Source organism: Macaca fascicularis, chromosome 11, assembly GCF_037993035.2.
Source record: "Macaca fascicularis isolate 582-1 chromosome 11, T2T-MFA8v1.1".
NCBI classification, from domain to species: Eukaryota; Metazoa; Chordata; class Mammalia; order Primates; family Cercopithecidae; genus Macaca; species Macaca fascicularis.
Genome location: NC_088385.1, coordinates 55,615,731 through 55,640,629, shown reverse-complemented (window position 1 = coordinate 55,640,629; position 24,899 = coordinate 55,615,731). Strand labels below are relative to the sequence as shown.

Genomic DNA, 24,899 nt, shown 5'->3' with positions numbered 1-24,899 from the left:
ATGCATCTTCCGCCCCTGTTGTAGCCTGGCGGAATGTGTGGCCCTGGCCTGGACACCCGCTAGGAAGCTTTAGGCCAAGGTGAGAAAGGAAAGCAGTTGTGAAATTTTGGCAGGTGAGGCAGTTGGAACCACTCTGCCACTGTGTGCCCAAGGCCTGGTCTCAGCATCTTTGCTTGCGGCTCCCTAGTTGGACCCATTGCTCCTGGGAGGGGATGGTGCAGGACAGGTGGACTCAGCTGTATCAGGCTGTGGTGATAGGAACGCAGGGCCTGCCCCCGTACCCCTCTTGTTCACATGCTCTTCTTACCCCACAGAAAGAGTTGGCCTAGTACACGGAGTTCAAGTTGTAGCTGCTTCTAGGGCCTTTTTGGCCTGGCACAAGGATAGTGTAAAGCCGTGACTAAGTGTCTTCTTCCCCACATCCCAGGACAAGCTCCTTTCATGCTGCTGGATGTCTCCCTCTTGACACCTGGGCATGAGGAGTGGGGATGCCTGGGAGTGGAGTGCCTCCCCAGCTCTGCCTTTGTCCCCTTCCCGCCGGACAGATTCTCTGAGAGAAGGGCGGCCTGAACACATCTTTCCCTCCATCAGACTTGGGCCGCATCACAGACAGAACAGAAGCCTGAGGGACTGTGTATGATGTTTATTAGTGATGACAGTAAGGTGAGGCAGGGGCTTGTGGAGCATGCTCTGTAGGTCACACACTAGAGCCATAAGGTGAGAGTAGCCAGGGAGACAGGTCCTCTGTGCCCTGTCTCTCCCCATCTAACCCTAACCTAACAAGCGGCAGCTATGAGTCAGGGAACAAAGTCTGGAGCCCGGTTCTCCCAGGATGTATGAGGGACAAGAACAGAAATGACAGGATGCAGGGCAAAAGAATGAGAAAGGCAAGGAGGCCCCCATAAGTTCTCTGCTACACACACCCTCCTTCCCCAAACCCCCATCCAGGTTAGCTCCCGTCTGCCACTTGGCTTCACCATGCTCCTGGCCCCTGGTCCCGTCACATGTTAAGAAGCTTCCTGGCAGAGCGAGGAGAGCCCTTCCCTCCAAGAGCTTCGGCTGTGAGCTCTCTCTGGCCCGAGTGTGGCCAGCCTGCTGCTCCAGTCTTGGATGTGGATGCCCCACCCCAGCAGACGGATAGGTGTGCCACCCCGGGGGGGCTTTGATTGTCTCATTTCTAATATGTGGCAGTGAGGTGACTGGAGGCCCTCGGATGCCAAAGCAGTCCCTTGACTGTCAGGACTTGCACCTGCTCAGGGACCTTGTTTCTTCCTCATGCCATGGTGCCCACACCCCACCTTTTTGTCACTTTGATGGGGCATCCCTTCCCTGAGTCTGATGGGAAGGCCCCTGCTAAGGGGATCCTGGCTTGAGGGCACTGCCCAGTGGGCAGCTTCCTGTGTGGGAGAAGAAGAAGGTGCCAGGGGTACAGAACACAGCTAGTACCTGGAATGGGAGCCTAGTAGGGGTCACTGCCCAGGAGGTGAGGGGGCCCCCTGTTTCTCCCAGAACCTTGGGACCACAGGCAGCCCTGAAGCTGGGGCTGAGCAGGGGGTTTTGGGGGCTGAGCCTAATGCCAGCCTAATGCCAGTCTAACGCCACCCTGCCTGGAGTGGGGCCCCCCAGCCAGCTGTGCCTGTGCCTGCCAGGGTAGGGCAGCAGGAGGCTGTCAGTAGCTATCCTTGGGCCAAGGCCGGTTGCGCTGCCAGTTCCGGTCATTGTGGTTGTGCTCCGAGTCCTGGGCTAGAAGCCGGTCTTGGGGGTCATGCCCGTTAGCACTAGGCAGCCCCGAGGTGTGTTGGCGGTGAGGCTGGTACAGGTCCTGGTAGGCATCCGCATAGTCCTCCTCCAGGTGGCGGGAGCTACGCTGTGAAGATCCTGTCCAGGCTTGGCGGGAGCTCTCGCTGGCCTCATCGGAGGGCATCAAGCTGTCCCGCTCGAGGGGGGAGTGCTCCTCGCCACGCTCCCCGAGCAGCTGCTGGTTCTGGGGGCCACACAACAGCTCTGAGTGAGGCAGTACAGACCTCACCTTGTCGTCCGGTGAGGTACGAGATTCTTCCCCCCTCAACTCTCAATTCCCCGGTACAGGAATCAGTGCAAGGAAGAAGTATGCTGGAGCATTTTTCCTCTTCCAAGAGAGAAAACTGAAGCTTCGACTCCCACAAAATTCAGGCTCGGCCTTCAAGGCAGCCTGGGAGAAGATTCGGAGATTGTGTTTCTTTTGACCCCTAGGAAACTAATCTCTGATGTATCCATCTCATTGATTGATTCCCTCTCTCCTCAGGAAGCTCCTTTGCCCGTCTGCACTAGCTCTGCACAGCAGAGCTGAGAGTTCTACAATCCTTTGGCATGCTGAACTGGAGGCCAAGGACAGTCCTCTGAGCAGGGAGGGGCAGGCAGTGCTTTGGCTGGCTTAGCTTGAGCATCTCTGCCCACTGGAAATGGTTACCTGAAGTCCGGGGATGACACTGGGAGGACCCAGAAGTCCAGGGCCAGGGGCTGGGTGGTGCGTAGCCCGCCAGTAAACCTCCAGGTACTCGGCCAGGTGCTCACAGGCATCCTCCAGCTGGTTCTCATCCAGAATCACATCAAATGACTCCTGAGGAGGGGGAGGAAGGTGCAACATTGGTTTCCCCTCAGCAGCAGCCCCCAACCCATCTCTGTCACTGCCGCGGCCCTGGGGGAGTGGGCACAGAAGCAGCTGACCCAGGCACTCACCGGTGGACACTGAACCAGCTTATCGTAGGCCATCATCTGTACGGTCAGGTGCTTCATCTGTGACTTCCCCCGGGAGCGAATGAGACGCTGGAGTACCTAAGCGGGGAGGGCAGAGCTAGGCCTAGAGTCTCTCAGGACTCTGGGTAGAGCTAGGCATTTCCTCCACTTGTGGCATCAGTAGCAGGTGAGGATGACTCAGAGTCGTGTTAAGGGCAGCAGGAAAAGGGAACTCAGGTGCCAAGCAGGGACCAAGTAGAGTCGTGCCACATTCTAGTAGGGTAGCCCTGTGGGCCTCCTCCATGACCCCAGCTGACTTACCTTTGGTGAGGACACTTTGACAAAAACGATGATGGGGGCCAGCGAGGTCTTGGCCAGCTGTGCTGGGTGGTTGATGGTGTCAGCGTCCAACACTACTAGCTGCAGGGATTTGGCCAGCTCAAATATGCGCTCGATCTCACTCTGCACTTCCGCTATGGAGGGAGGCAGCAGCAGTGGTCACCAGGAGCTCTGCCCCACTGCTCACTCCAGCAGACTTTGAGGGCTCCCAAATGGTGGACAGGAAGGAATTGGAGAGAAAGGGCATTCATCGAAGCCTGGGCAGGCAGAGGAATGGGGATTGAGGAGGAGGGGTGTGTTCTTGCCAATCCTGGGGGCAGGTAGAGGAGTTGGGCAGAAAGACAAGGAGGCAAGGAAGAGAAAAGGAGGAGGGGCCAGGCATGGTGGCTCATGCCTGCAATCTCAGCATTTTGGGAGGCCAAGGTGGGCCAATTACTTGAGGTCAGGAGTTTGAGATCAGCCTGGCCAAACCCTGTGTCTACTAAAAATGCAAAAATTAGCCAGGCATGGTGGTGGGCACCTGTAGTCCCAGCTACTCAGGAGGCTGAGGTGGGAAGATTGCTTGAACCCAGAAGGTGGAGGTTGCAGTGAGCCGAGATCTCACCACTGCACTCCAGCCTGAGCGACAGAGTGAGACTCCATCTCAAAAAAAAAAAAAAAAAAAAAAAAAGAAAGAAAAGGGAGGAAGAAGGTTCTCACTGGTGCTTGAGTGGGCACAGAAGCAGGTGGCGGGGACTTCTCACCGATGCTAGAGCGGGCAGAGGAGCGCTCAATGATGGTCCTCTTGCCAGGATTGTTGAGCACAGATCGCTTTGCCAGGGAGAGGTCGGCTGTGACTCGAGTGATGGAGATCCTGGGGTGGGAGTGGAGAATCCCAACTAGCTTCTAAACCTGTGCCTCAGCCTCTCCTTACCCAGCTCCCACTAACTCTTCCCTTAGAGAAGACTTGCTACAGCATCTGGAAGTAGGCCATGAGCTTCTCCTTGGTTCTCAGGCCACCTCAGGCCAGGGCAGCTTACCTGCCATCAAATCTGTGTTTGAGGAAGTCAAAGAGAGCCTTCTGCATCATGTCTGTGACCTGGTGGGAGGGCATGGCACTGATGAAGGGCCCTTTTGGAGAGAGGCAGCCTCCCCATGCATGGCCCCAGAGTCGACGTCCTCCACATACAGACCCTGGAGGGAGGAGATAGACCCCTTCCACTTCCCCTAGGGACTTCCTGTGGCAGGCTTGGTAGAGGTGACTCTTTGGGGTCAAGGACCTTCCCTCACCTCATAACCTTTCAGAGAGGGTCCGACCAACACCACAGGCCGCATGGAGGGCACCACGTCATATGGGGGAACATGTTCCGCCTGCAGAATGGACATGAGGTCAGTAGAAACCATGGCCCTAGTGCCTGTCTCATGCCTGGTTGGTGTCAAGGCAGATCCAGAGGTTCTGGGCTCCCTCCCTTCTCTGTTCTGCCCTCCAACAATGACTGCCTAGAACACTGTCCCCAGAGCCATAAGCCATGATCCCCCCCAGCCCAGGTCCCTTCCTTGACTTACCTGCTTTTGCTTCTGCTTGGCTTTTCGGAAAAGGAAATACAAGATTAAAGTTGGTGAAGGGGGAAAGGTCCCTGGGGGCACGGTATCCCCATCCCCAGGGAGATACTGGCTTCTCCCCACCCCTTCTGATCCCTCCACAAAACCCCTTCCCACACAGTTCACTTGGGCAGAATCCCCCCTTTCCCTGTGTCTTAGCTACCCACCTACCCAAAATGGGTGGGTTGAGGGGAGGCTACCTAGAGATGGTGGAGGGGAGCGTCGGTTGCCAATGTCACTCAGGCTGGAAGGGTTCCCGGATCTCCTGAGAAGAAAGGGAGGCGAGAGAGAGGTAGAGAAGAATGTGTCTTTGTGTACATATGTTCTATGCATTATTTAATAATTGTACACATTTCCATATGCTTTATCTAGTGAGACAGGTGTACACGCAATATGTGTGCATTCGTGTGTGTGTTTGTAGATTTGTTTAGTGTGAGTGTGTAGAGCCGGGCATGTGTGCATGTGTATTTCAGGGGGATATGCATGTGTGTGGCATGCATGACGATGTGTCCTGTGGGTACAGTTCAAGTGTTTGGGGTGTGTTTACTGAGTCACAGCCCAACTCTCACCTGGCCTTCTGCTCCTGTTTGAGCCGGATGCTCTCCAGGCGCTGGGGGCTGGGGATGAAAGCGATGTCCCCGCCCTCTTTCACTAGCCGCCCGATCCACCAGTCATTGCTGTACTTCTGGGGGTGGGTGGAGCAGGAAGGGTGGTGAGAGGAGCGCCCTGCCCAAGTCCTGGTTCTTCAATGTGAAGAAGCCAGCGAGGCAGTCACTGAGCTGGTCTAAGGAATGCAATGCAAGGGGCGGTGGGCAGAAGGGGCCAGGGGAAAGGGCAGCCAAGTTCGGGCCACCCAGGATTTCTGAGTGAGGCACTGCAGCTGTCATAGGGGACCTCGGAGGCAGCTAATCTAACTGCTCACTTGATGGACATGGAGACTGAGGCCCAAGCCAGGTCTCAGAAGGATGGAGACCCTGGGGATGAGGTCTTAGATATGAGGGGTGGACAGGTGTGTGTTAAGGAGAAGAGCTGATTAGCTTGGGGAATTAGACTGAGGACTGAAGTAAGAAGCATTGGGATCTGGGGCAAGAGCAAGAAAATGAAGTGTCAGAGGCTTAGAAGTGTTAGAGCACGGGGGTCGGTCACCTCTTTAATGTGCAGAAAATCTTTGGCCTCAAAGTTGACTCCAGAGCCCTGGACGGGGCACTCCTCATCCAGTACGCCACAGTAGCTGACATTGGTCCTCACCGCAAATGCCACAGGTTTGTGCTGGAGAATTTGGCCATTAGTGCAAGTGAGAGAAGCCTCGGAGCACCCCTTCCAGCTTCAGTGCCCCAACAGCAGAAGGTCGTGGCCTCTGCCCCTCACATGCACCCTCTCACACTCAAGGACATCCTGCCCAAGGAAACCTTGGGACTTAGGACCAAGTGCAGGTTTCCACCTAGTTTGGCCTCCTGTCTTGCCCCATGCCCAGAAAGTATACCTTGGCCCTTTCGAGCTGCTGCTGAGCCTGGCTCTCTACTTCACGCCGGGCACTTTCCCGGTCCTCCTCCAAGGAGACGTCTGAGTCCAGAGATGGGCGGCTGGTGTAGGAGTCAGCTGAACCCTGGGTTGGGAAACAGGCTGTGACTCCCAGGCTCCGGCGTGAAGGACGCTATGGAGGCACCCTCCTCACCTTACAGTGTTGCCTCTATTGCCCCGTTTCTCCATCTCCAAGGGGGTGGCTGGGTCCCTATGGCCCCTCCTATCCCCTGAGAAGGGCCCCGGTGCCTCTGAGGCTACAGGAAACCTGGCCCCATCTATAGGTGCAAAGATCTGGGCCCCTCCTCCCCCAAGCCTATTAATACTACAGCTTTGAATAGAGCCTTCACTTCTCTCTTTCCTCCCTTTTCTCCCCTCTAACATGTCCTCTGAGCTGAGGGAAGGGAGGAGTGCTGAAGATGATGTATTAGAGATGATTCTGGATCCAGGAGACCCAGCCCTCTTGTTCACAGCAGCCTGCAAAGCAGCCTGGACATCATCCCTTTAAGATGCCTGGCAGGAGTCCAGCCAGCAGTAACAGTCAAGAGACGCTGGTTGGCACAGCACCAGTCCTGAGTGTGGGGATCCAGCCATCTGCCCCCTAAGATCCTACTTTCCCTACTCCAACAAGGCTCTGAAGGCTCTCAAATGGTGAGCCCTTACCCTTCCAGGGTGAAGAGGAGGACACAAAGCTGCCAACTCCTAGAAGTTACCTCCCCTTTGCTCTCCCCACCCCCTACTTTTCTTCCTCCCACACCTGCTGGGGCAACTGGCCAGATATAGGCAGCAAACAAGACACAGACCGAGAAGAACACAAAGCTGTCTCCCTGGATGCAGGTGAGGCTGGGCCATGCCTACCACTTGGCCTACATCTCCCCAGTCCTTTCCCAGGCCCAGGGGACACTGGCCCTAGAAGAAGGCTATGCTAGTACCAGGCAACTCAGCTATGGAGCAGGACCCTGGGGATGTGGGGAGTGGGTAACATGAGCAAGGAGAGTCTCTGAGTCCTGCCCATAGGAAAGGTCATAGGCAATGAGGGTGCATTTGAGGGTCACAGAGCTCAGCTTCAAGGCCATGAGGGAGAGGCACAAATGAGTAAGGGATGCTGGACTTCGAGACAAGAGCCCAGAGGTTAGGATGTCTGGGTTTCCTCCTCTGCCTACGGAAAGAGTCTTTCGTTTCCTGCCTCAGTATTCCCTCTCTGTGGGGAGAAGCCTCAAGTGATACTTCCCACGATTCTGAGATGCCAGTGGCAGAGAGAAGGGATAAGCCTAAATAAGGGGTTCATGCAGGAGTGTGTGTGTGTATAGGGGAAGGGGCTTTAGAATGTCCTTGGGTGGAGGAATATTCTCTCAAGCTCACTGGGCACGACCACCTACAGAAGGCAGCAGAGGCCAGACTCTCAGAGGAGAAGGCAAAATCACACACCTGCTGTCCGCTGTGCCCTCTACCCCCACCCTGCCTTGAGCAAGAGGGCTGTTCAGCTGGGGGTCAGCCCAGGCTCTCGAGTCTTAGGCTAAAGACAGTGTCTATAGTACACCAAAGGCCTGAAGATAGCACAAGGGGGAAGGTTCTTTCGTTTTACAGAAGAGTAGAGTCTGCCCGCTGTTCCTCATCTCTCTTGAGAACAAAATGAGGCTGGATGGCAGCAGGAAAAGTGGGGGTTGAACCCCAGAAATAATCTTGGCACAGGGTGAGGGACTTCCTTCCTAGGGGTCTTAAGACACAAGAGAAACCTCTGTGGGATGTTAGTATCTGAAGCGACCAGACAGGGGCCAATAGGCTGGGAGGCAGAAGGCAAGACAGATGACCACTCACTTTGGTACAGATACATCGGGTACCTCCCAGAAGCTCAGCACCATGCTAAAAGAGGAGTCTGACCTTTTCTGCCTGCGCTCCAGACTCTCAGCCCAATTTAGTAATCTTTATTTTTATTATTTTATTTATTTACTTAGAGACAGGTCTTGCTCTGTCGCCCAGGCTGGAGTGCAGTGGCACAATCGTGGCTCACTGCAGCCTTGAACTCCTGGGCTCGAGCGATCCTCTTGACTCCTGAGTAGCTAGGACTACAGGCGTGCACTACCATGCCTACTAGTTTTTTGTAGAGACAGGATCTTGCTATTTTGCCTAGGCTGGTCTCAAACTCCTGGGCTTAAGCCATCTTCCTACCTTAGCCTCGCAAAGCACTGAGATTATAGGCATGAGTCTCTGTGCCTGGTTTAATTTAGTAATTTTTTTTTTTGAGACGGAGTCTTACTGTGATGCCCAGGCTGGAGTGTAATGGCGTGATGTTGGCTCACTGCAACCTCTGCCTCCAGGATTCAAGCATTTCTCCTGCCCCAGCCTCCTGAGTGGTTGGGACTACAGGCATGCGCCACCATGCTAGGCTAATTTCTGTATTTTTAGGAGACACGGGCTTTCACCATATTGGCCAGGCTGGTTTCCAACTCCTGACCTCAAGTGATCCGCCCGGCTTGGCCACCCAAAGCGCTGGGATTACAGGCCTGAGCCACCTTGCGGCCTAATTTAGTAGTAATAACGCCTGGGGCATCTGGGGTTACCTGACCTCTCACCCTGGGATGGGAATCACAGGATCTCTCCCTAAATAATTTTTTTTTTTTTTTTTTGAGACGGAGTCTCACGCTGTTGCCCAGGCTGGAGTGCAGTGGCGCGATCTCGGCTCACTGCAAGCTCCGCCTCCCGGGTTCCCGCCATTCTCCTGCCTCAGCCTCCTGAGTAGCTGGGACTACAGGCGCCCGCCACCGCGCCCGGCTAATTTTTTGTATTTTTAGTAGAGACGGGGTTTCACTGTGGTCTCGATCTCCTGACCTTGTGATCCGCCCGCCTCGGCCTCCCAAAGTGCTGGGATTACAGGCTTGAGCCACCGCGCCCGGCCGTCTCTCCCTAAATAATTAATGAGTTGTGCTCAGAATGGAAGCCCCTCTCCATTACTTCCAAGTCCTCCAGGCTAACTTATCTCTCGTGCTCCGGTATTACTTCGGGAGGCCAGGGCTGCCCTGCCAGGCATGATCTAGGGTCTTACCTTTCCTGTACCCTGCTATGCCAAAAGAGCCAGAGTGTCAGTACTTTGGAGCTGCCAGGAGTTGGCACAGTGCCCTGGTGGTGCCCCCCTTGCCTAGTGAGTGTGTGGGCAGGCTGCAGCTCCTCTCTTGCCTGGCACGGGGGAAGGAGAGGAGGGAGATGAGCCGTTGGATTTATTTAGAGCCTGATCTCCCTCCTACTGCTTCAGAGGGGGCCTCAGGGAGAGCAAGGAGCCAGGCAAGAGAAAGGGAGGTGGGGGAGGGTGATCAGGAGCCAGAGAGCGATGGGAGGGAGCAATGGGTCAGCAGGCTGTCCTCCAACACCATCCACATGTCAGTCTGTTCCTTGCAATAGCCCTTGCCTTCTCACCAGGGATGGGAAGAACCTCCTAGGGCCCTCCAGCCCCACAGAGAGGTTTGTTCTCAAGCTCACCTTGGCACCCTGGGCTATACCAGCTGTCCCTTCAACTGTCAGAAAGAGGTGTCCACCAGAGCCTTGAAAATGATCTGCTCTAGCAGCAATGTAATTACCCCAGAGGCCCCATGGAAAATTGGGCCCAGAAGGAGCCCAGTCCCAGAAAAGGACAGTTGCCTATTCTGAGCATCAGCACTCATCTATCCTGGGCCTGGCAGCAAGTGATGGGAGAAGACTGGAACATACTCCTCTTTCCGACCCAGGGGTGCTCCATCCTATCGGGACCCCTTCCAAGCCATCTATTGGTCCACTCCTAAGGAGGCCTTCTTACAGGACATTTGAGGGAAAGTTGGCAGCTCCAAGGGTCTGAGAAGCTGCTCCGCATTCTTGCCCCATCTTTCCAGGCACTCTCCCTGCTGTCTGAGCTCCGGGAATCACTGCTTAATGAGCTGATTTGTCTCAGTGGGTCAGGAGATAAAAGCAAAGAGGAGAATTAAATATTTATTGGTTGCCTGTTTCTCTGAGCAAAGCGCATCCTCTCCATCCCCAGGCCCTCAGCTCCTCTGGCCTCACCTCCAGGCCCTCCATGCTGGGCAAGAGCTCAGGATGCCCGCTGCTCAGAGGAAGCCTCAGCAGGGGGCTGTGGAATGGATGGGGCTCAGTCACCTGGCCTACCCATGTGCTGGGTGCCCAGGTTTCAGCCTGAGAGGGAAACTGGGCTAGAGAAAGGGTGAGGAGATGAGGCAGTGCGCAGAGATGGAGGGGGTAGAAGGGAATAATGGAGCTCCTCAAGTTTTAGGATCCCTCTGTCTAAAGAGGCTGGTCCCTGGCTCCCTGGTGTCCTCTCAGCTCCCTAATGTGTTGTTTGCTTGAGGCACAAGAGGTCCGGAATGTCTGCCTCCCCAACTACCTCGGCGGCTCTCCTAGCTGTTGTGTTCAGACCCCAGAAATCCAGAATTTGGAACTCCAGACATGGCGTGTTCCCTCTCCAGAGCCTCTGTGCCCTCGGCCTCCAGCCCTGCCTCCTCCCACCCCTCTTTCCTGGGCCGTGGAGCCACCTGCTTGAGCCCTTCCCCTATACTGCCCCCTCTCTGCACACACCCGATGCCCCAGGGTCTGAGTCTGGGTCGCTGGGGAGCGCTTGGCATGAAAATCCATCTCCCCACGTTTTTAGAGCGCCCCCCTACACACACTGCCCTGCCACTGAGGCGTTTTTCAAAGTCCTGAACTGGGGGAAGGGTTGAAGGGAGAGGAGGTGTCACCCCAACTTCCCCGCCCCCACCCTCACCGTGGGCACTCACCGCCTCCGAGTCCTCAAACCCGGGCACGTAGGAGTCGTCATACATGGGGGAGTCCGGGTGGGGGAAGCGAGCGGCGCCGGGGGCGGGAGCGGCCCGGAGGCAGGGGCGAGGACTGCGGGCCGCGCCCGGGAGATGCCACGGAGCCCCGCAGCCCTGCGGGCGGCGGCGGGGAGCGAGAGAGCGCGAAGGAGGGAGCGAGCCGCGAAGACCAGCTGCTCGGAGCTCAAATCACCGCTCCCCCCACCCCACCCCCCCAAACCCAGCCGGTCCCACCCCGAGCGCGGCTGAGGAATCTGGCGCCCGCTCCTACAACAATAGTGCCCGCCCACCTGACCCCCTCCCTGGGAGAAGGCGGGGGCGGCGAGGGGGCGGCGGCCACCGGGGAGCCCGGGCCAGGCCCGGAGAGGGGAACGGACCCGTGCTGGGTGGAAGGTGGGTCCCGGAGCACCTACGGGGCCTTGGCGGCTGGGAGGAAGGGGAGGAGAGGCTGCGGGCGGGGCGGATCCAGGCAGGGAGGAGGCGGGGCGAGGAGAGATGCGGAGACAGAGACGCTCGGCAACCCAGGAACTACTCCGCCGGGAAACAAAGGGCTGCGGCGGGGGAGGGAGGGGGCGCTGAGACCGCGAGGAAGACGCGACCCGGGCGGAGACTGGAGAGGGCGCAGGTGTCGAGGAAGCCGGAGAGAGAGAGGCAGAGGGAGGACGGAGAGGACAGGAAAATGGGGAGACCCTGGGAGACAGAAGAGGCGCGGGAACAAGCGGCAGACGGGGGAGGGGTCCCAGGCGACAGCAGTGCGGGTCTGGGCCCGTGCGTCCCGGAGGCTCCGAAGCAGACCCCGCAGTAGTCCCGGGGAGGAATGGGCTTAGTGCCCCCAGGCTAATGCCAGGACGGCAACTCCTGCCCCAACAGGTGCCCGGCCCCCTCAGTACGGGAACGCTGCGGCAAAGGCGGTGTTGCCTAGCCCTTGAGAAGGGAGGAACTTTCCGTGAGCTGGATAGGCCTCCCCACACCTGTTGCACAGATAGATTTCGTCTTAGTCCGGCCAGGATGGGGGTTCCGTTCCCCACTTCCCTGCCAAGGATCGTGCCAGACAGTGCCAAGGCATCCGTGGGAACTGGGTCAGAAAGGGGCTATTTTAGGTGAGCCTAAAGGGAGGGGAGAGAAACCAGAGGGTGGTGGTAGGGGATAGTTGTGGGTGGGATCCTGGCTACACTGGGGTTAGGAGAGGAAAGGGCCAGTCTCCTCAGAGTCACTAGGGTAAGGCCAGATTCTCCCCTCAGCAGAAGGGCTTGTACCACTCTGCACCACTCAGTCTCCTTCACAGGAACACTGAGATTTGAGGTAAGAGAGCCGCAGCCCTTATATTGAGGAAACTTTCCCCAAAGATCCACCCATTTGAGCTCTCTCCTTTTTTCATCTCCTGAGCAAAATTCCTTCTTTGATTTTTGACTGCCTACCTTTGTGCCCCACAAGGAGGACGTCCATAGACAGGGGTACACTTGGAGGCCTCCTGGTGCCCATGCCCTTGGCCCTGAGCTCAGTCCTTTTCCTTTCCCAATTTCTCACACCCGGGAGTTCAGCAATCTGCTCATCCCTCCTAGGCTTGAGGAGAATCAGACATCCAAAACTCTGACATAGCTTAATAAGATCTGTGGTAGAAGGCACTGTGCATGGGAGAGAGAAAGCCCACCCAAACCAAGTGGCTTCCCACCTGGGTCACTTATCGGTGTTATCTTAGCAAGAAAAAGAAGAGGCTTCATCTTCAGACTGACATCTTTAGTCTGTCTACTGTGGGTGGCCCAGAGCAGCCCTGCCCAGCACCTTCCTCATGCTGGGTTTGACAAACAACTTTGTTACAGCCCCTGTGGCTGAAGGGACGTCGCTATTGGGGGAGGCAGTCAGCTTTCACAGTTGCCTCTCCTGAGTCCAGCACCAATTGGGGTTTGGTCATATACTGGATTCGTATTGGAAGTTCCGACACTGCCCACTTTTGTGCCCTCACCCAGTTACTCAGTATTCCTTGTATCCCCCTCTTTCATCCTTTTCAATTCCTTCTGTCTTTCAGGGGCCGAGAGAGGTGTCGGAGAGTAAGACCCTCAAGGTGCTTTTCTCCTGGGAGATGGTTCTAATGAAGAAAGCAGTGGTGGAGGCAGCTGCTTCTCTTCCCATCCCTGCATCCACTCTCTTGGCCTCTCCTTTTGGGACTCTCCCACCCACAGAAGGTCCTGGGGCTGTAGGTAACAGCGGATCTGCCATGGGCAGCACTCCTTCCTCACACTCCTTGTAATCTGCGACAAGGTTGTCTAAGTCTGCTCCTGAGGCATGTGTTGCCATGCCAACCATCCCCAGGAGATGGATTCAAGTTCCTCATACCTGGCCCTTCCCCTGGGTCCTGCAGGAGCTTCAGAACTTCCCTCCTTCTCCTCATATCTCTGGGTTGCTACCCAATGCCCCTTTCCTTTCTCATCTCACCCACACCTGCCTACTCCAGTTGTAATGCCAACTTGGTGACTTCTTGTCCTGTGACACGACATGTGCCTGTCAGTATCCATGTAGCCCTAACCTCTTTTCTTTTTCATGGCTGGGCATAAAGGGAGAGAGCTGAGGGCAATAAAGGATCAGGGGAGAGGCTCCTCCTGCTGATTCTTTCTAGGAGAGAGTTGTTAGACTGGCAGCTGGCAGGTACCCAAGTCATGGAAGCAAGACATAAGAGAAAAACCCTGAATAATCAGGTTTGGGAGCTGGAGTTCTTGGGAGGTTTCAGAATATATTCTAGCTTCTCCTGTAAGTGCACCAGGAAGCTGGGCAGATCCCTGTCCCTGGGCACTGAATGGGGAAACTGAGGCAGAAGCTAGGCCTTCTGGGAAGACTTAAAGACTCCTCTCCAGCAGTTTTTTTTTTTTTTTTTTTTTTTGAGACGGAGTCTCGCTGTGTCTCCCAGGCTGGAGTGCAGTGGCGTGATCTCGGCTCACTGCAAGCTCCGCCTCCCGGGTTCACGCCATTCTCCCGCCTCAGCCTCCCAAGTATCTGAGACTACAGGCGCCCGCCACCACGCCCGGCTAGTTTTTTGTATTTTTAGTAGAGACGGGGTTTCACCATGTTAGCCAGGATAGTCTCGATCTCCTGACCTCGTGATCCACCCGCCTCGGCCTCCCAAAGTGCTGGGATTACAGGCTTGAGCCACCGCGCCCGGCCTCTCCAGCAGTTTTTAAGATCTGGACCAGATAGAGGCCCCTACCATTCTGGCTGCTAGGCTGCCAGGGAACTCGGGGACAGGCACTAGGGGAGCTTGGCAGAGCCCTTCTTGTAATCTAGCCCCTTTTTTCTGGCTTCCCGGTCAGTCCTCTCCTCCCATCCAATCCCAGTACTAGGAAGCTGCCAGCTCTGGCCGCTCCCTCCTCTCTAACCCGGTGCCTCTTCCACCCCTGGTTTCACTTCGTCCGGTTTCCCTCCCTCCCTATCGGTGCAGTCTCACCCAAACGCGTGCCCCCTTCCTAGCTTGGAGCGGAGCTCTCCTCCCATCCAGTGGGGAACCCCCCCTCCCCCGACCCCCTCCCCCCACCACGGTTACCTCGTTCAGCAGGAAGGTTGCACTGGAGTCAGAAAAAGACATAGACCAGGCTAGCGGCCTCTCCTCCTCCCCCGGGCCAGGGGCTCCGAGGCGGGAGCAGAACCCGGCCGCTGCTCTGCACGCTGCTCCCGCCTGCACGCCTGGCCTCGCCCCACGCCCGCCCGGCTCCGCCGCCTGCTCCCTTCCCTCTCTCCTGGTTCCCTCCCTCTTTCTCCTCCCTCCTCCCTCCCTCCCTCTCCCTTCCTTTCTCACCGCCTCTGTCAGTCTCTGGCTCTCCCCGACTTTCAGCCCAGCCTCTCTCGCCACTTCCGTCTCTCCTAAGGTCCCCGTTCTGTTTTTCCGTGTGCCTCCCACTGTCCTTCCATCCCCACGTCGCACCCTCGCTCCTCAGCTTCCCCTGCCCCTCTGCTTCTTCCCTAAAGTCCTCCCGAGAAAGGGTAGGGACTCTGGGGCTTCCGCCGCCGCAAGCAGAAGGGCAGGAACAGCTCCAGGGCTGCCCCAGCACCTGAGCTCTTGGCGGAAGCTTCTGCTTCCTCCCGGCCCTGCTCTGCGCGCTGGGCGCGCATCCCCCGGCGGCGACTGCGACCCCGACCTCGGCGGGGAAAAGGACCGAAAAGCAAGAGTGCTGGTGCTCGGCTCGCCTGCCCAAGCGTCAAGGCGCCCATCTACCCCTCTCTGGCTCGGCCCTGTGTCTCCAGCGGGATCGGCATCCCTGTGGAGACAGCCCAGCTGGGATCGCCCCGCGCCCGCGGAGTCTCTGCTGTCTCGCCTCTCTGTCTCACTCCCGGGTTCTGGTGCCGCGGGTCTCAGCTCCTCGAAGGGGAAGGTCAAGGCGAAGCGACGCGGCTCCCTCTCGACCGGCTGCAGCGCCCTGGGCTCGCTGGCCCGGCGGCTGCACGCGCCCTCCAGGTGGCGGCACCGCCTGGAGTCGGGTCCCGGGGCCGCGGGGTCCGGCCCTGCCAGCAGGCGGCGCTGCTCGGGCCAGAGCAGGGGGGACGCACCCCGGATCCAGACACCGCCCAAGCCCAGGACGAACCCCTCTTCCCCTCCTTTCAACAGGAACTGCAGTCCCATCTCGAGACCCCCAGTAGGAGACCCCAGGCTGCCTTCTACTTATCCCCACCCCGTAGGGCACCTTCGAGACACCCGTGCCCCTCCGGGACCCTAGCCCGTCCCTACCTCCATCCTGGTGTCGAGGGGCTCCCCAACTAAGCCGGGCAGCGTCCTGGCCGGGACTGGGCAGCAGGGAGTACAGAGTCGCGGGACCGCTCCTCGGGTCAGTACCCCTCCCGCCCCTTTCTGCGGGTGCGTCAAACAGGACAAGCCCAAGTTCTGGCGGGGGAAGGGGGAGCGGGGGTGTAGTCCCAGTTGGCTCTCTCTCTGGACCCTTCTGAGCGGACAGACCGCTCATTGGTCCCTTCACATCCCCAGCGCCCCCATGCTGGACCCTTTTCCAGACCAAAGACTGCACCTGGGGCGGGGAGAGACGGACCCCCTTCATGGAGACAGACACACGCTAACCCAGGTCCCCAACTTCCCCTCAGCATTAACTAGAACTCTCTCCCCTTTCCAGTGGAGGGCGTCGCACCCTTCTTCCCGGCCCTTCTTTTAACCCACTTCCCCTGGGAGTTCTCGGGACCCCTCCCCTCAATGCTCCCATCCCTGGGATCTCGGGAGATTGTTCCTCTCTGCTCAGCTGACCCTCCACTTGCCCCCATTTCTGAGGGAGCTAAGTTGGGGGAGAGTAAATTCTCTCTCCACTCCCGGCTCCTCCCGAGGCTGGATTTAACCTGGAAAGTGCTTTGGGAAGGCACCTTCTCCCCCATTCCCTCTGTAGTCTAGTCTAGTGGATCACGGAGCCCCTACCACCCACCCATCCCCAAGTTGCTCAGCTTCGGCCATTCAGAGGAGAGAAAGAGGTTATGTGTGTGTGTTAAAAATGTGTGTGGAGGTTTTTATGGTTTTGCTTTGTTTTGTTTTGTTTTGTTTTTTTGACTCTAGTAGAGTGAGCAAACGCTTTGCCTTTCATTTGGCAAGAAGACCTGGAGGGAGAGAGGGCCCTCCCCACCTACACTCCCCTGCTGACCACAGCTAATGGACTAGCTCCTCTGGGCCCTGCGGCAGCTTAAGTTTCCATAGGAGAAGGGAGGTGCGGGGACAGGGGATGTTGGTCCAGGCAAGCAGTTGTCCCTGGCTTCCCGCTCCTTCTCTCCTTCCCTCCCTCCACATTCTCTGCCTGAACCTATAGCCTAGAAAGCATCTCTCCACCTTCCACTTTATTTTTATTTATTTATTTTTGAGATGGAGTCTCACTCTGTCGCCTAGGCTGGAGTGCAGTGACGATCCTTGGCCCACAGCAACCTCTTCCTCCCGGGTTCAAGCGATTCTCCCCCCGAGTAGCTGGGGCTACAGGCGCGCCACCATGCCTGGCTAATTATTGTATTTTTGGTAGAGACGAGGTTTCACCATGTTGGCCAGGCTGGTCTCCAACTCTTTTTTTTTTTTTGAGACGGAGTCTTGCTCTGTCGCCCAGGCTGGAGTGCAGTGGCCGGATCTCAGCTCACTGCAAGCTCCGCCTCCCGGGTTCACGCCATTCTCCTGCCTCAGCCTCCCGAGTAGCTGGGACTACAGGCGTCCGCCACATCGCCCGGCTAGTTTTTTGTATTTTTTAGTAGAGACGGGGTTTCACCATGTTAGCCAGGATGGTCTCGATCTCCTGACCTCGTGATCCACCCGTCTCGGCCTCCCAAAGTGCTGGGATTACAGGCTTGAGCCACCGCGCCCGGCCTGGTCTCCAACTCTTGACCTCAAGTGATCCGCCGGCCTCAGCCTCCCAAAGTGCTGGGATTACAGGCGTGAGCCACGGTCCCCGGCCCACCTTCCACTTTGAAATAGAAATATCAATTCCTTCTCCCTGAGGCTGGCCCCGAGGCTCATGCCTATAATCCCAGCACTTTGGGAGGCCGAGGCGGGCAGATCACTTGAGGCTAGGAGTTCGAGACCAGCCTGGCCAACGTGGTGAAATCCTGTCTCTACAAACAATATAAAAATTAGCCCCCAGGCATGGTGGTGCACGCCTGTGGTCCCAGCTACTTAGGAGGCTGAGGCAGAGAATTGCTTGAACTCAGGAGGCAGGCCTAGACCGTACGACTGCACTCCAGACTCTGGGGGACAGAGTCTCTGTCTCAAAAAAAAAAAAAAAAAAAAAAGAAATTACTCCTCCATGAACCTGTCACAGGAAATCTGAGGTGCACAGGGGCAGTTCCACACCCCTTACTTTTCTTATTTCCACCCCAGCTGCTGGCCACAGGCCCCTTCTCCATCTTGCTCCGCAGGGAAGGTAGGAACTTCAGAGCTGGAGCCAGCAGCCCAGCCTCCAGGTCCCCAGAATTGCCCTCTCCCAGGCCCTTCTCTGTGACGTGACTGGCAGTATTATCCTTCTCCAGGGCCTGCCCAAGACACATATCCTCTTCCTCCCCACTCAAACTCCCTCAGGGCCCCCATCTCTGGCTCAGACCTCATAGTGTCTGGGCAGGGCACCCTGCTGAGAGGGGCCTCTACCCTGGATCCATTCCAGGGAGCTATGCCTTCTAGCTTGGCCCATATAGGCCCTGGGCTCTAGCAAACAGGCCCCCAGGGCTTCCCAGGCAGCCTTCATCCCTTCTCCCTGCTGACCTTGTCCTCAGACCCCCAGATTGTCAGGACTTGGGATATCTGGCAGAGCCCCTGCAAGCCACTCTGGCTAGTCTGTACAGACACAGCTCTGCAGCAGGAGGTAACTGATCTAGAACTGGATTTCAGTCTCCATTTGCCTCCTCAGCAAGGCATAATCTGCACAACTGTGCTTAGTGGCCTTGGTATTTGAAAGTCTGTATACTACAAAGATAGCGATCACCATGTCCATCCCTTTTTATCTTTTCTACCTAGACCAGAAAAAGGTACCTACCCCTTCTCTTCTGAGAAAATCCTGTGGAAGTAGCTTCCACAGGGAATCCCCATTGCCAGTTCCAGATGTAACATCTGGGGGAAGTTCCTCTAACATCAAACCTCAATCCCTCCTGCTGCAGTGCCTTCTTTTTCTGGACTCTGCCTCTGGACTCATGGTGTTATTTGATGCTTCGAGGCACTTTCAGATTCCATACCCTGATGCAGCATTTGCTATAAATATGTCTGAAGGGTTTCTTGCTGACAGTGCCCAGCAGGATTGCACCCTCCTTCCCAAATCAGGCCTCTGGAGGAACTGGGGAGTCAGCTATGGGTTCAGGACCTAACTCTTGCTCACCCTGGGACAGACAGTATGACTTCTGTGTGCCTTTGAGGGCTCCTCCTGGTACCTGGGAAGGAGGGGAAGGTGAGAAGGCTGAGGTGATTGGCTTCATGTCTGCTGCCCAGAATCCGGCTCAGCCTAGCACATAGTAGGTGCTTGATAATGTGTTTGTTTTAGTCTTAGATCCCAGTTTCCCCTCTGGGTCTGCTGATGCACGTGACAGGTGATTCCAGTCTCACAGAATGGATTGCAGTGAGCAATGAGCCTGGAATATGAGTGGAACTCTAGGGCTGCCCCACATGGAGGAAGGGGCATTGGTGGCAGGATCTCTAGGATGGCCAGGGGAATATGGGGGGGCTGGCCTAGAATTTACCACCTTCTCTCCCTCACTAGAAGCAAGGAACTGCTCTTGCTAAACTCCTAAAGCTTTAGGACTCTGAATCACAGCACAGCCCAAGGGGTCAGTTCAAGTCCTTCCTCCACCCCCACACGTTTATAAGCCTTGTAAACATCAGAGGTTAGTCAGGGAAGCTGGGCTGAAAAGAGATGGAGGTGGGGGTAAGGATCCTTGGAAGAGGTTCTGCGATGTTTGACTCAGATTACAGGCACATGTGGTGGGAGTTCTTTGGAGAAAGAGTTCCTCAAGTGGGGGCAACTGAAACATGCCAGCTGGAGCATAGAGGACTTGGGCCTTTAGGAGGGTGAGGCTGCTGACAAGAGGCTGAGAGTGGCCTTGAGAAGGTCAGAGCCGTGAGGGAAGAGGCTGACCCTGGCACGTACAGCTGGAGGGAGTGGGAGTGAGGCAATGTGTTTGGATTCTTCCTCTCTGCCCCTCTAGCTCACGGCAGTTTGTGTGTTCCTTTATCTCACAGGATCCCTGCTCTGAGCCTAGATCACAGCCCCTCTCTAACAAAGAGGTGCCAGTGTCTGGCCTGCAGGCTGAGTACCTTTCTACTTGCTCCCACTAGCCTCTGCCCCACCCTTGACTCCCACCCTTCTCAGTTTAAGGATCTGAGCTGTGGTAGCCATCTGTAGCTCAGGGTGAGGGCATGGTGCCTGCAACCTCCCTGGGAATGAATTATTGAAGACAGCGTAGTGCTAGCTGTTCACAGCTGCTGCCCCTTGGGCCCACCATTGCCTCTTACTGTGCTTCTCACGGCTGTAAGGGGGTATGAGTCCTGGGGCCTGGGAAGAGAGTATTGGGGAGAGGCAGGGACTGAATAAGGTTGAAGAAGTGGGCCTTGGAGAGAAGCCTCCTGGGGTGCAGGGAGGTGGGCTGGCAAAGACTTGTGGCCCCTCATCATGGATCAGGAGGGTGGTCATAGGACAGAGGGAGCTGGCAACCACTTGGTTGCAACCAGGTTGGGAAGTGAGATGGGAAGACTTCTTTTTTTTTTTTTTTTTTGAGACGGAGTCTTGCCCTGTCTCCCAGGCTGGAGTGCAGTGGCACGATCTCAGCTCACTGCAAGCTCCACCGCCCGGGTTCACGCCATTCTCCTGCCTCAGCCTCTCGAGTAGCTGGGACTATAGGCACCCGCCACCATGCCTGGCTAATTTTTTGTATTTTTAGTAGAGATGGGTTTTCACCATGTTAGCTAGGATGATCTCGCTTTCCTGACCTCGTGATCTGCCTGCCTTAGCCTCCCAAAGTGCCGGGATTACAGGTGTGAGCCACCGTGCCCGGCCTGAGACTGGAAGACTTTTGACCGGAATGGTTTCCCAGGGTTGGAGGTCTGGACTCTCATATGCTTCTGGGGTAACACAGAGCCAGAAGGAGTCTGGGTTTTTCCTTGAATGAACTGAAGTTAGCACTGGTAAGGGTCATTCAGGGATGCTCTGTGCAGAGAGGCCTCTGTCCTTTCCCTGCAAATAAGGTCTTGCATGTGTGGTGTGAGGAGTGCAGTTAGTGTCACGGTCCTAGACAGGCCTCATCTGGCACCTTGGAAAGAATGCAGGATTTAGAGCCTGAAGACCAGAGGGCAAGTCCTAATTCTGTCATTTGCTGGTTGTGGGCAAGCCATTTATTATCTCAGAAACTCAGTTTCTTACTTTTATTTTTTACTTAAAAAGAATTTTGGTTTTTTTTTTTGGAGACGGAGTCTCGCTCTGTCGCCCAGGCTGGAGTGCAGTGGCCGGATCTCAGCTCACTGCAAACTCCGCCTCCCAGGTTTACGCCATTCTCCTGCCTCAGCCTCCCGAGTAGCTGGGACTACAGGCGCCCGCCACCTCGCCCGGCTAGTTTTTTGTATTTTTTAGTAGAGACGGGATTTCACCATGTTAGCCAGGATGGTCTCGATCTCCTGACCTCGTGATCCACCCGTCTCGGCCTCCCAAAGTGCTGGGATTACAGGCTTGAGCCACCGCGCCCAGCCAAAAAGAATTTTTTAAGACTAGTTAATTGCAATAGTGAGAAGGCGGCAAAGGTAGAACAAGGAGTTTGATCTGTAACTGACTGAACAATCAATTCGGACTGCTCACTACCTTTGGACTAGCCTCAGTTTCTTTTTTTTCTTTTTTTTTCTTTTTTGAGTTGGAGTCTCACTCTGTCTCCCAGGCCAGAGTGCAGTGGTGTCATGTCAGCTCACTACAACCTCCACCTCCTGGGTTCAAGAGATCCTCCTGCCTCAGCCTCCTTAGTAGCTGGGACCACAGGCTCCTGCCACCATGCACAGCTAATTTTTGTATTTTTAGTAGAGTCAGGGTTTCACTTGTTGGTCAGGCTGGTCTCAAACTCCTGACCTCGTGATCCGCCTGCCTCGGCCTCCCAAAGTGCTGGGATTACAGGTGTGAACCACCATGCCCAGGCTATTTTTATTTTATTTGAATAGTTTTTGGGGAACAGGTGGTTTTTGGTTACATGGATAAGTTCTGTAGTGGTGATTTCTGAGACTTTCGTGCACCTGTCACCCGAGCAGTGTACACTGCACCCAATGTATAGTCTTTTATCCCTCACCCTCCAACCACCCTTCCCTGTATGGCCCCTGTACAACCTCTTTCTTTTCTTTTCTTTCAGACAAGGTCTCACTCTGTCTGCCAGGCTGGCTGGAGTGCAGTGGCGTGATTTCGGCTTACCGCAGTCTCTGCCTCTTGGGTTCAAGCAATTCTCGTGGTCAGCTTCCCGAGTAGCTAGGACTACAGGTGCGTGCCACCACACCCGCCTCATTTTGTATATATTTAGTAGAGATGGGGTTTCACTATGTTGGCCAGGCTTGTCTCAAACTCCTGACGTCAGGTGATCTGCCTGCCTCAGCCTCCCAAAAAGTTGGGATTACAGGCGTGAGCCACCTTGCCCGGCCCCCACAACCTGTTTCTTACTTTTATTATTTTTTTATTATTATGTATTATTATTATTATTATTTTAGAAGGAGTCTCTGTTGCCCAGGCTGGAGTGCGAGCTTGGCTCGCCACTGCAACCTCCACCTCCTGGGTTCAAGCAATTCTTCTGCCTCAGCCTCCTGAGTAGCTGGGATTACAGGCATGTGCCACCACGTGTGGGTAATTTTTTGTATCCACGCCTGGGTAATTTTTTGTATTTTAAGTAGAGACGGGGTTTCACCATGTTGGTCAAGCTGGTCTCGAACTTCTGACCTTGTCATCCGCCCGCCTTGGTCTCCCAATCTTACTTTTAAAACTGGAAAAGAACAATGGTGGCTTAACAAGAGGTTCTGTGAGAATTCAAGAGGAACACTTGCGCTTCATGAGATGTAAATTGCTGTACCAAAGTTAGTTGTTTTGCAGGTAAGAATATCATAAACAGGGAAGCAGCACGTAGTGGAAAGAACCTGCACAGGGTCAGTGGCCTAGGTTTTGGAACCTGCCCTGTGACTAACCCACGGAAGGACTTCTTAGGTCCCTTCCAATTCTGAGATTAAATGACTTCTCAAAGGCCACAATTAGTCAACACTTGGATCTGGATTCAGACCCAGATCTTCAGAGTCTACCTCCTGGGTTTTTTTCCATTACAGTCTGTGGGCTGGGTACTCCACCCTGACCTTCCATGGGCTCAGCACACTGGGACCTCCCCGGAAAGTCCCCCACACCCAGATGCCACAGTGATTAGCATTTCATTCCTTTTTATTATGCGTGAGAGGCGCATAGTACAGGCAGATCCTCCCACCTAAGCCTCCTTAGTAGCTAGGGACTATAGGCACATGCCACAATAACTGGTTAGTTTTTTTTTTAATCTGTTATTTAATAAAATAACAAATGGGGATTTACTATGTTACCTGGGCTGGTCTCAAACCCCTGGGCTCAAGCAATCCTCCCGCCTCGGCCTCCCAAAATGCTGGGATTACATTCGTGAGCCATAGTGCCTGGCCAATTTTCATTTCATCTAATCCTAGTCTATATTTAAATCTCCCTGGTTGGCCCCAAAATGTCTTTTTTTTTTTTGAGACGGAGTTTCACTCTTGTTGCCCAGGCTGGAGTGCAATGGCGCCATCTCAGCTCACTGCAACCTCCATCTCCCAGGTTCAAGCCATTCTCCTGCCTCAGCCTCCTGAGTAGCTGGGATTAGGCGCGCACCACCATGCCTGGCTAATTTTTGTTATTTTTAGTAGAGACAGGGTTTCACCATGTTGGTCAGGCTGGTCTCGAACTCTTGACCTCGTGATCTGCCCTCCTCGGCCTCCCAAACTGCTGGGATTACAGGCATGAGCCACCATGCCTGGTGGGCAGCCTACTTTTAAGGAAGATAGACAAAGAGCATAGAAGTCACAGTCTTTTTGTAACCTAATTTTGCAAATGGCATCTGATCACTTTTGCTGCATTTTATTTCTTAGAAGTGAGTCACTAGACCCAGCCCATGCCCAAAGTGTGGGAGTTACACAAGGGCCTGAATATCAGCAGTCAGAGATCATCGGAAGCTATTTCAGAGCTGCCTACCAGTACATTATAGGTAATATTCCATATTTTATCACATGGGAAGATACATAGCAATTTATTTATATTATTAGTATTATTATTATTTTTGAGATGGAGTTTTGCTCTTGTTGCCCAGGCTGGAGTGCAATGGCGTGATCTTGGCTCACTGCAACCTCCGTCTCCTGGGTTCAAGCGATTCTCCTGCCTCAGCCTCCTGAGTAGCTGGGATTACAGGCATGCACCACCATGCTCAGCTAATTTTGTAGTTATAGTAGTGACAAAGTTTCTCCACAGGTTAGCCACAGAGCCTGGCCTATTTTTATTATTTTTTTTGAGATGGAGTCTTGCTCTGTTGTCTAGGCCGGAGTGCAGTGGCACAATCTTGGCTCACAGCAGCCTCCTGGGTTCAAGTGATTCTCCTGCCTCAGCCTCCCAAGTAGTTGGAATTACAGGCATGCACCACCATGCCTGGCTAATTTTTGTATTTTTAGTAGAGACAGGGTTTTGCCATGTTGGCCAGGCTGGTCTCAAACTCCTGACTTCAAGTGATCCACCTGCCTTGGCCTTCCAAAGTGCTGGGATTACAGGCGTGAGCCACTGTACCTGGCCAGATACATAGCAATTTAAAAGGGCCTTTCATATATATGTTATTTGAACTTTAACAACTCTGTGAAGGCAGATACTGTTACCTCCATTTTATCAATGAGAAAACAGCCTTGAAGAGAGCTTCCTTTTTCACCCTCCCTCAAGTAGGCCCCTTCAGTTACCCTTTATCACACATTAATTTCCTGCAACACAGTTTTTTAAAAATAGATTTTTTTTTTTTTGAGATGGAGTCTCGCTCTGTTGCCCAGGCTGGAGTCAGTGGCACAATCTCAGCTCACTGCAAGCTCGGCTTCCCAGGTTCACACCATTCTCCTGCCTCAGCCTTCCGGGTAGCTGGGACTACAGGCGCCCGACACCACGCCCGGCTAATTTTTTTGTATTTTTAGTAGAGACGGGGTTTCACCATCTCTACTAAATGGTCTCGATCTCCTGACCTCGTGATCCGCCCGCCTTGGCCTCCCAAAGTGCTGGGATTAAAGGTATGAGCCACTGCGCCTGGCAAAAATAAACTATTTTTTTAGCTTTTTTTTTTTTTTTTTTTTTTTTTTTGAGACAGGGTCTCACTTTGTTGCCCAGGATGGAGTGCAGGAGTGCAATCACACCTCACAGCAGCCTTGACCTGAGCTCATGCAGTCCTCCCACCACAGCCTCCTGAGTAGCTGGGACTAGAGGCTCACGC

At 54.9% G+C, this 24,899-nt stretch overlaps 1 protein-coding gene and 1 long non-coding RNA gene across 19 annotated transcripts; one reads left to right on the top strand and one right to left on the bottom strand.

Annotated features, from left to right (window-relative positions):
* Positions 1 to 628: 628 nt before the first annotated feature.
* On the bottom strand, positions 629 to 15,721 carry CACNB3 (calcium voltage-gated channel auxiliary subunit beta 3). Of its 18 annotated transcripts, none has more exons than XR_012420207.1 (15): positions 10,914 to 11,365; positions 10,186 to 10,252; positions 9,944 to 10,070; positions 6,119 to 6,241; positions 5,782 to 5,904; positions 5,205 to 5,320; positions 4,836 to 4,900; positions 4,600 to 4,619; positions 4,324 to 4,404; positions 4,074 to 4,132; positions 3,798 to 3,907; positions 3,037 to 3,311; positions 2,719 to 2,814; positions 2,450 to 2,599; positions 629 to 1,984 (listed from the first exon to the last, which is right to left on the bottom strand). XR_012420207.1 is itself a non-coding variant. In XM_065524136.1 (15 exons), the coding sequence occupies exons 3-15, from the start codon at positions 9,995 to 9,997 to the stop codon at positions 1,670 to 1,672; spliced, it is 1,464 nt and encodes a 487-aa protein (XP_065380208.1). In that variant the 5' UTR covers positions 9,998 to 10,070; positions 10,186 to 10,252; positions 10,914 to 11,365; the 3' UTR covers positions 629 to 1,669. The 18 variants fall into 18 exon arrangements, 13 of the variants coding, with proteins under 13 accessions (XP_065380208.1, XP_065380210.1, XP_073862870.1 ...); XM_065524136.1 differs by having other exon boundaries at positions 3,037 to 3,188; XM_065524138.1 differs by having other exon boundaries at positions 3,037 to 3,188; positions 9,944 to 10,061.
* LOC123567508 (uncharacterized) lies at positions 11,267 to 13,543 on the top strand. Its single transcript, XR_006690473.2, has 2 exons — positions 11,267 to 11,345; positions 12,979 to 13,543. It is a non-coding gene; the product is annotated as an uncharacterized lncRNA (long non-coding RNA).
* Positions 15,722 to 24,899: the final 9,178 nt, after the last annotated feature.

Bases quoted from the DNA above. Each gene is read 5' to 3' on its own strand.
- CACNB3 (XM_065524136.1), bottom strand. From the start codon at position 9,997: ATGCGGAGCAGCTTCTCAGACCCTTGGAGCTGCCAACTTTCCCTCAAA. The intron at 3,908-4,073 runs GTAAGCTGCCCT...CTCCCACCCCAG, and splicing joins AAACACAGATTTGATGGCAG to GATCTCCATCACTCGAGTCA. The intron at 2,600-2,718 runs GTGAGTGCCTGG...CCCCCTCCTCAG, and splicing joins AGCTGGTTCAGTGTCCACCG to GAGTCATTTGATGTGATTCT.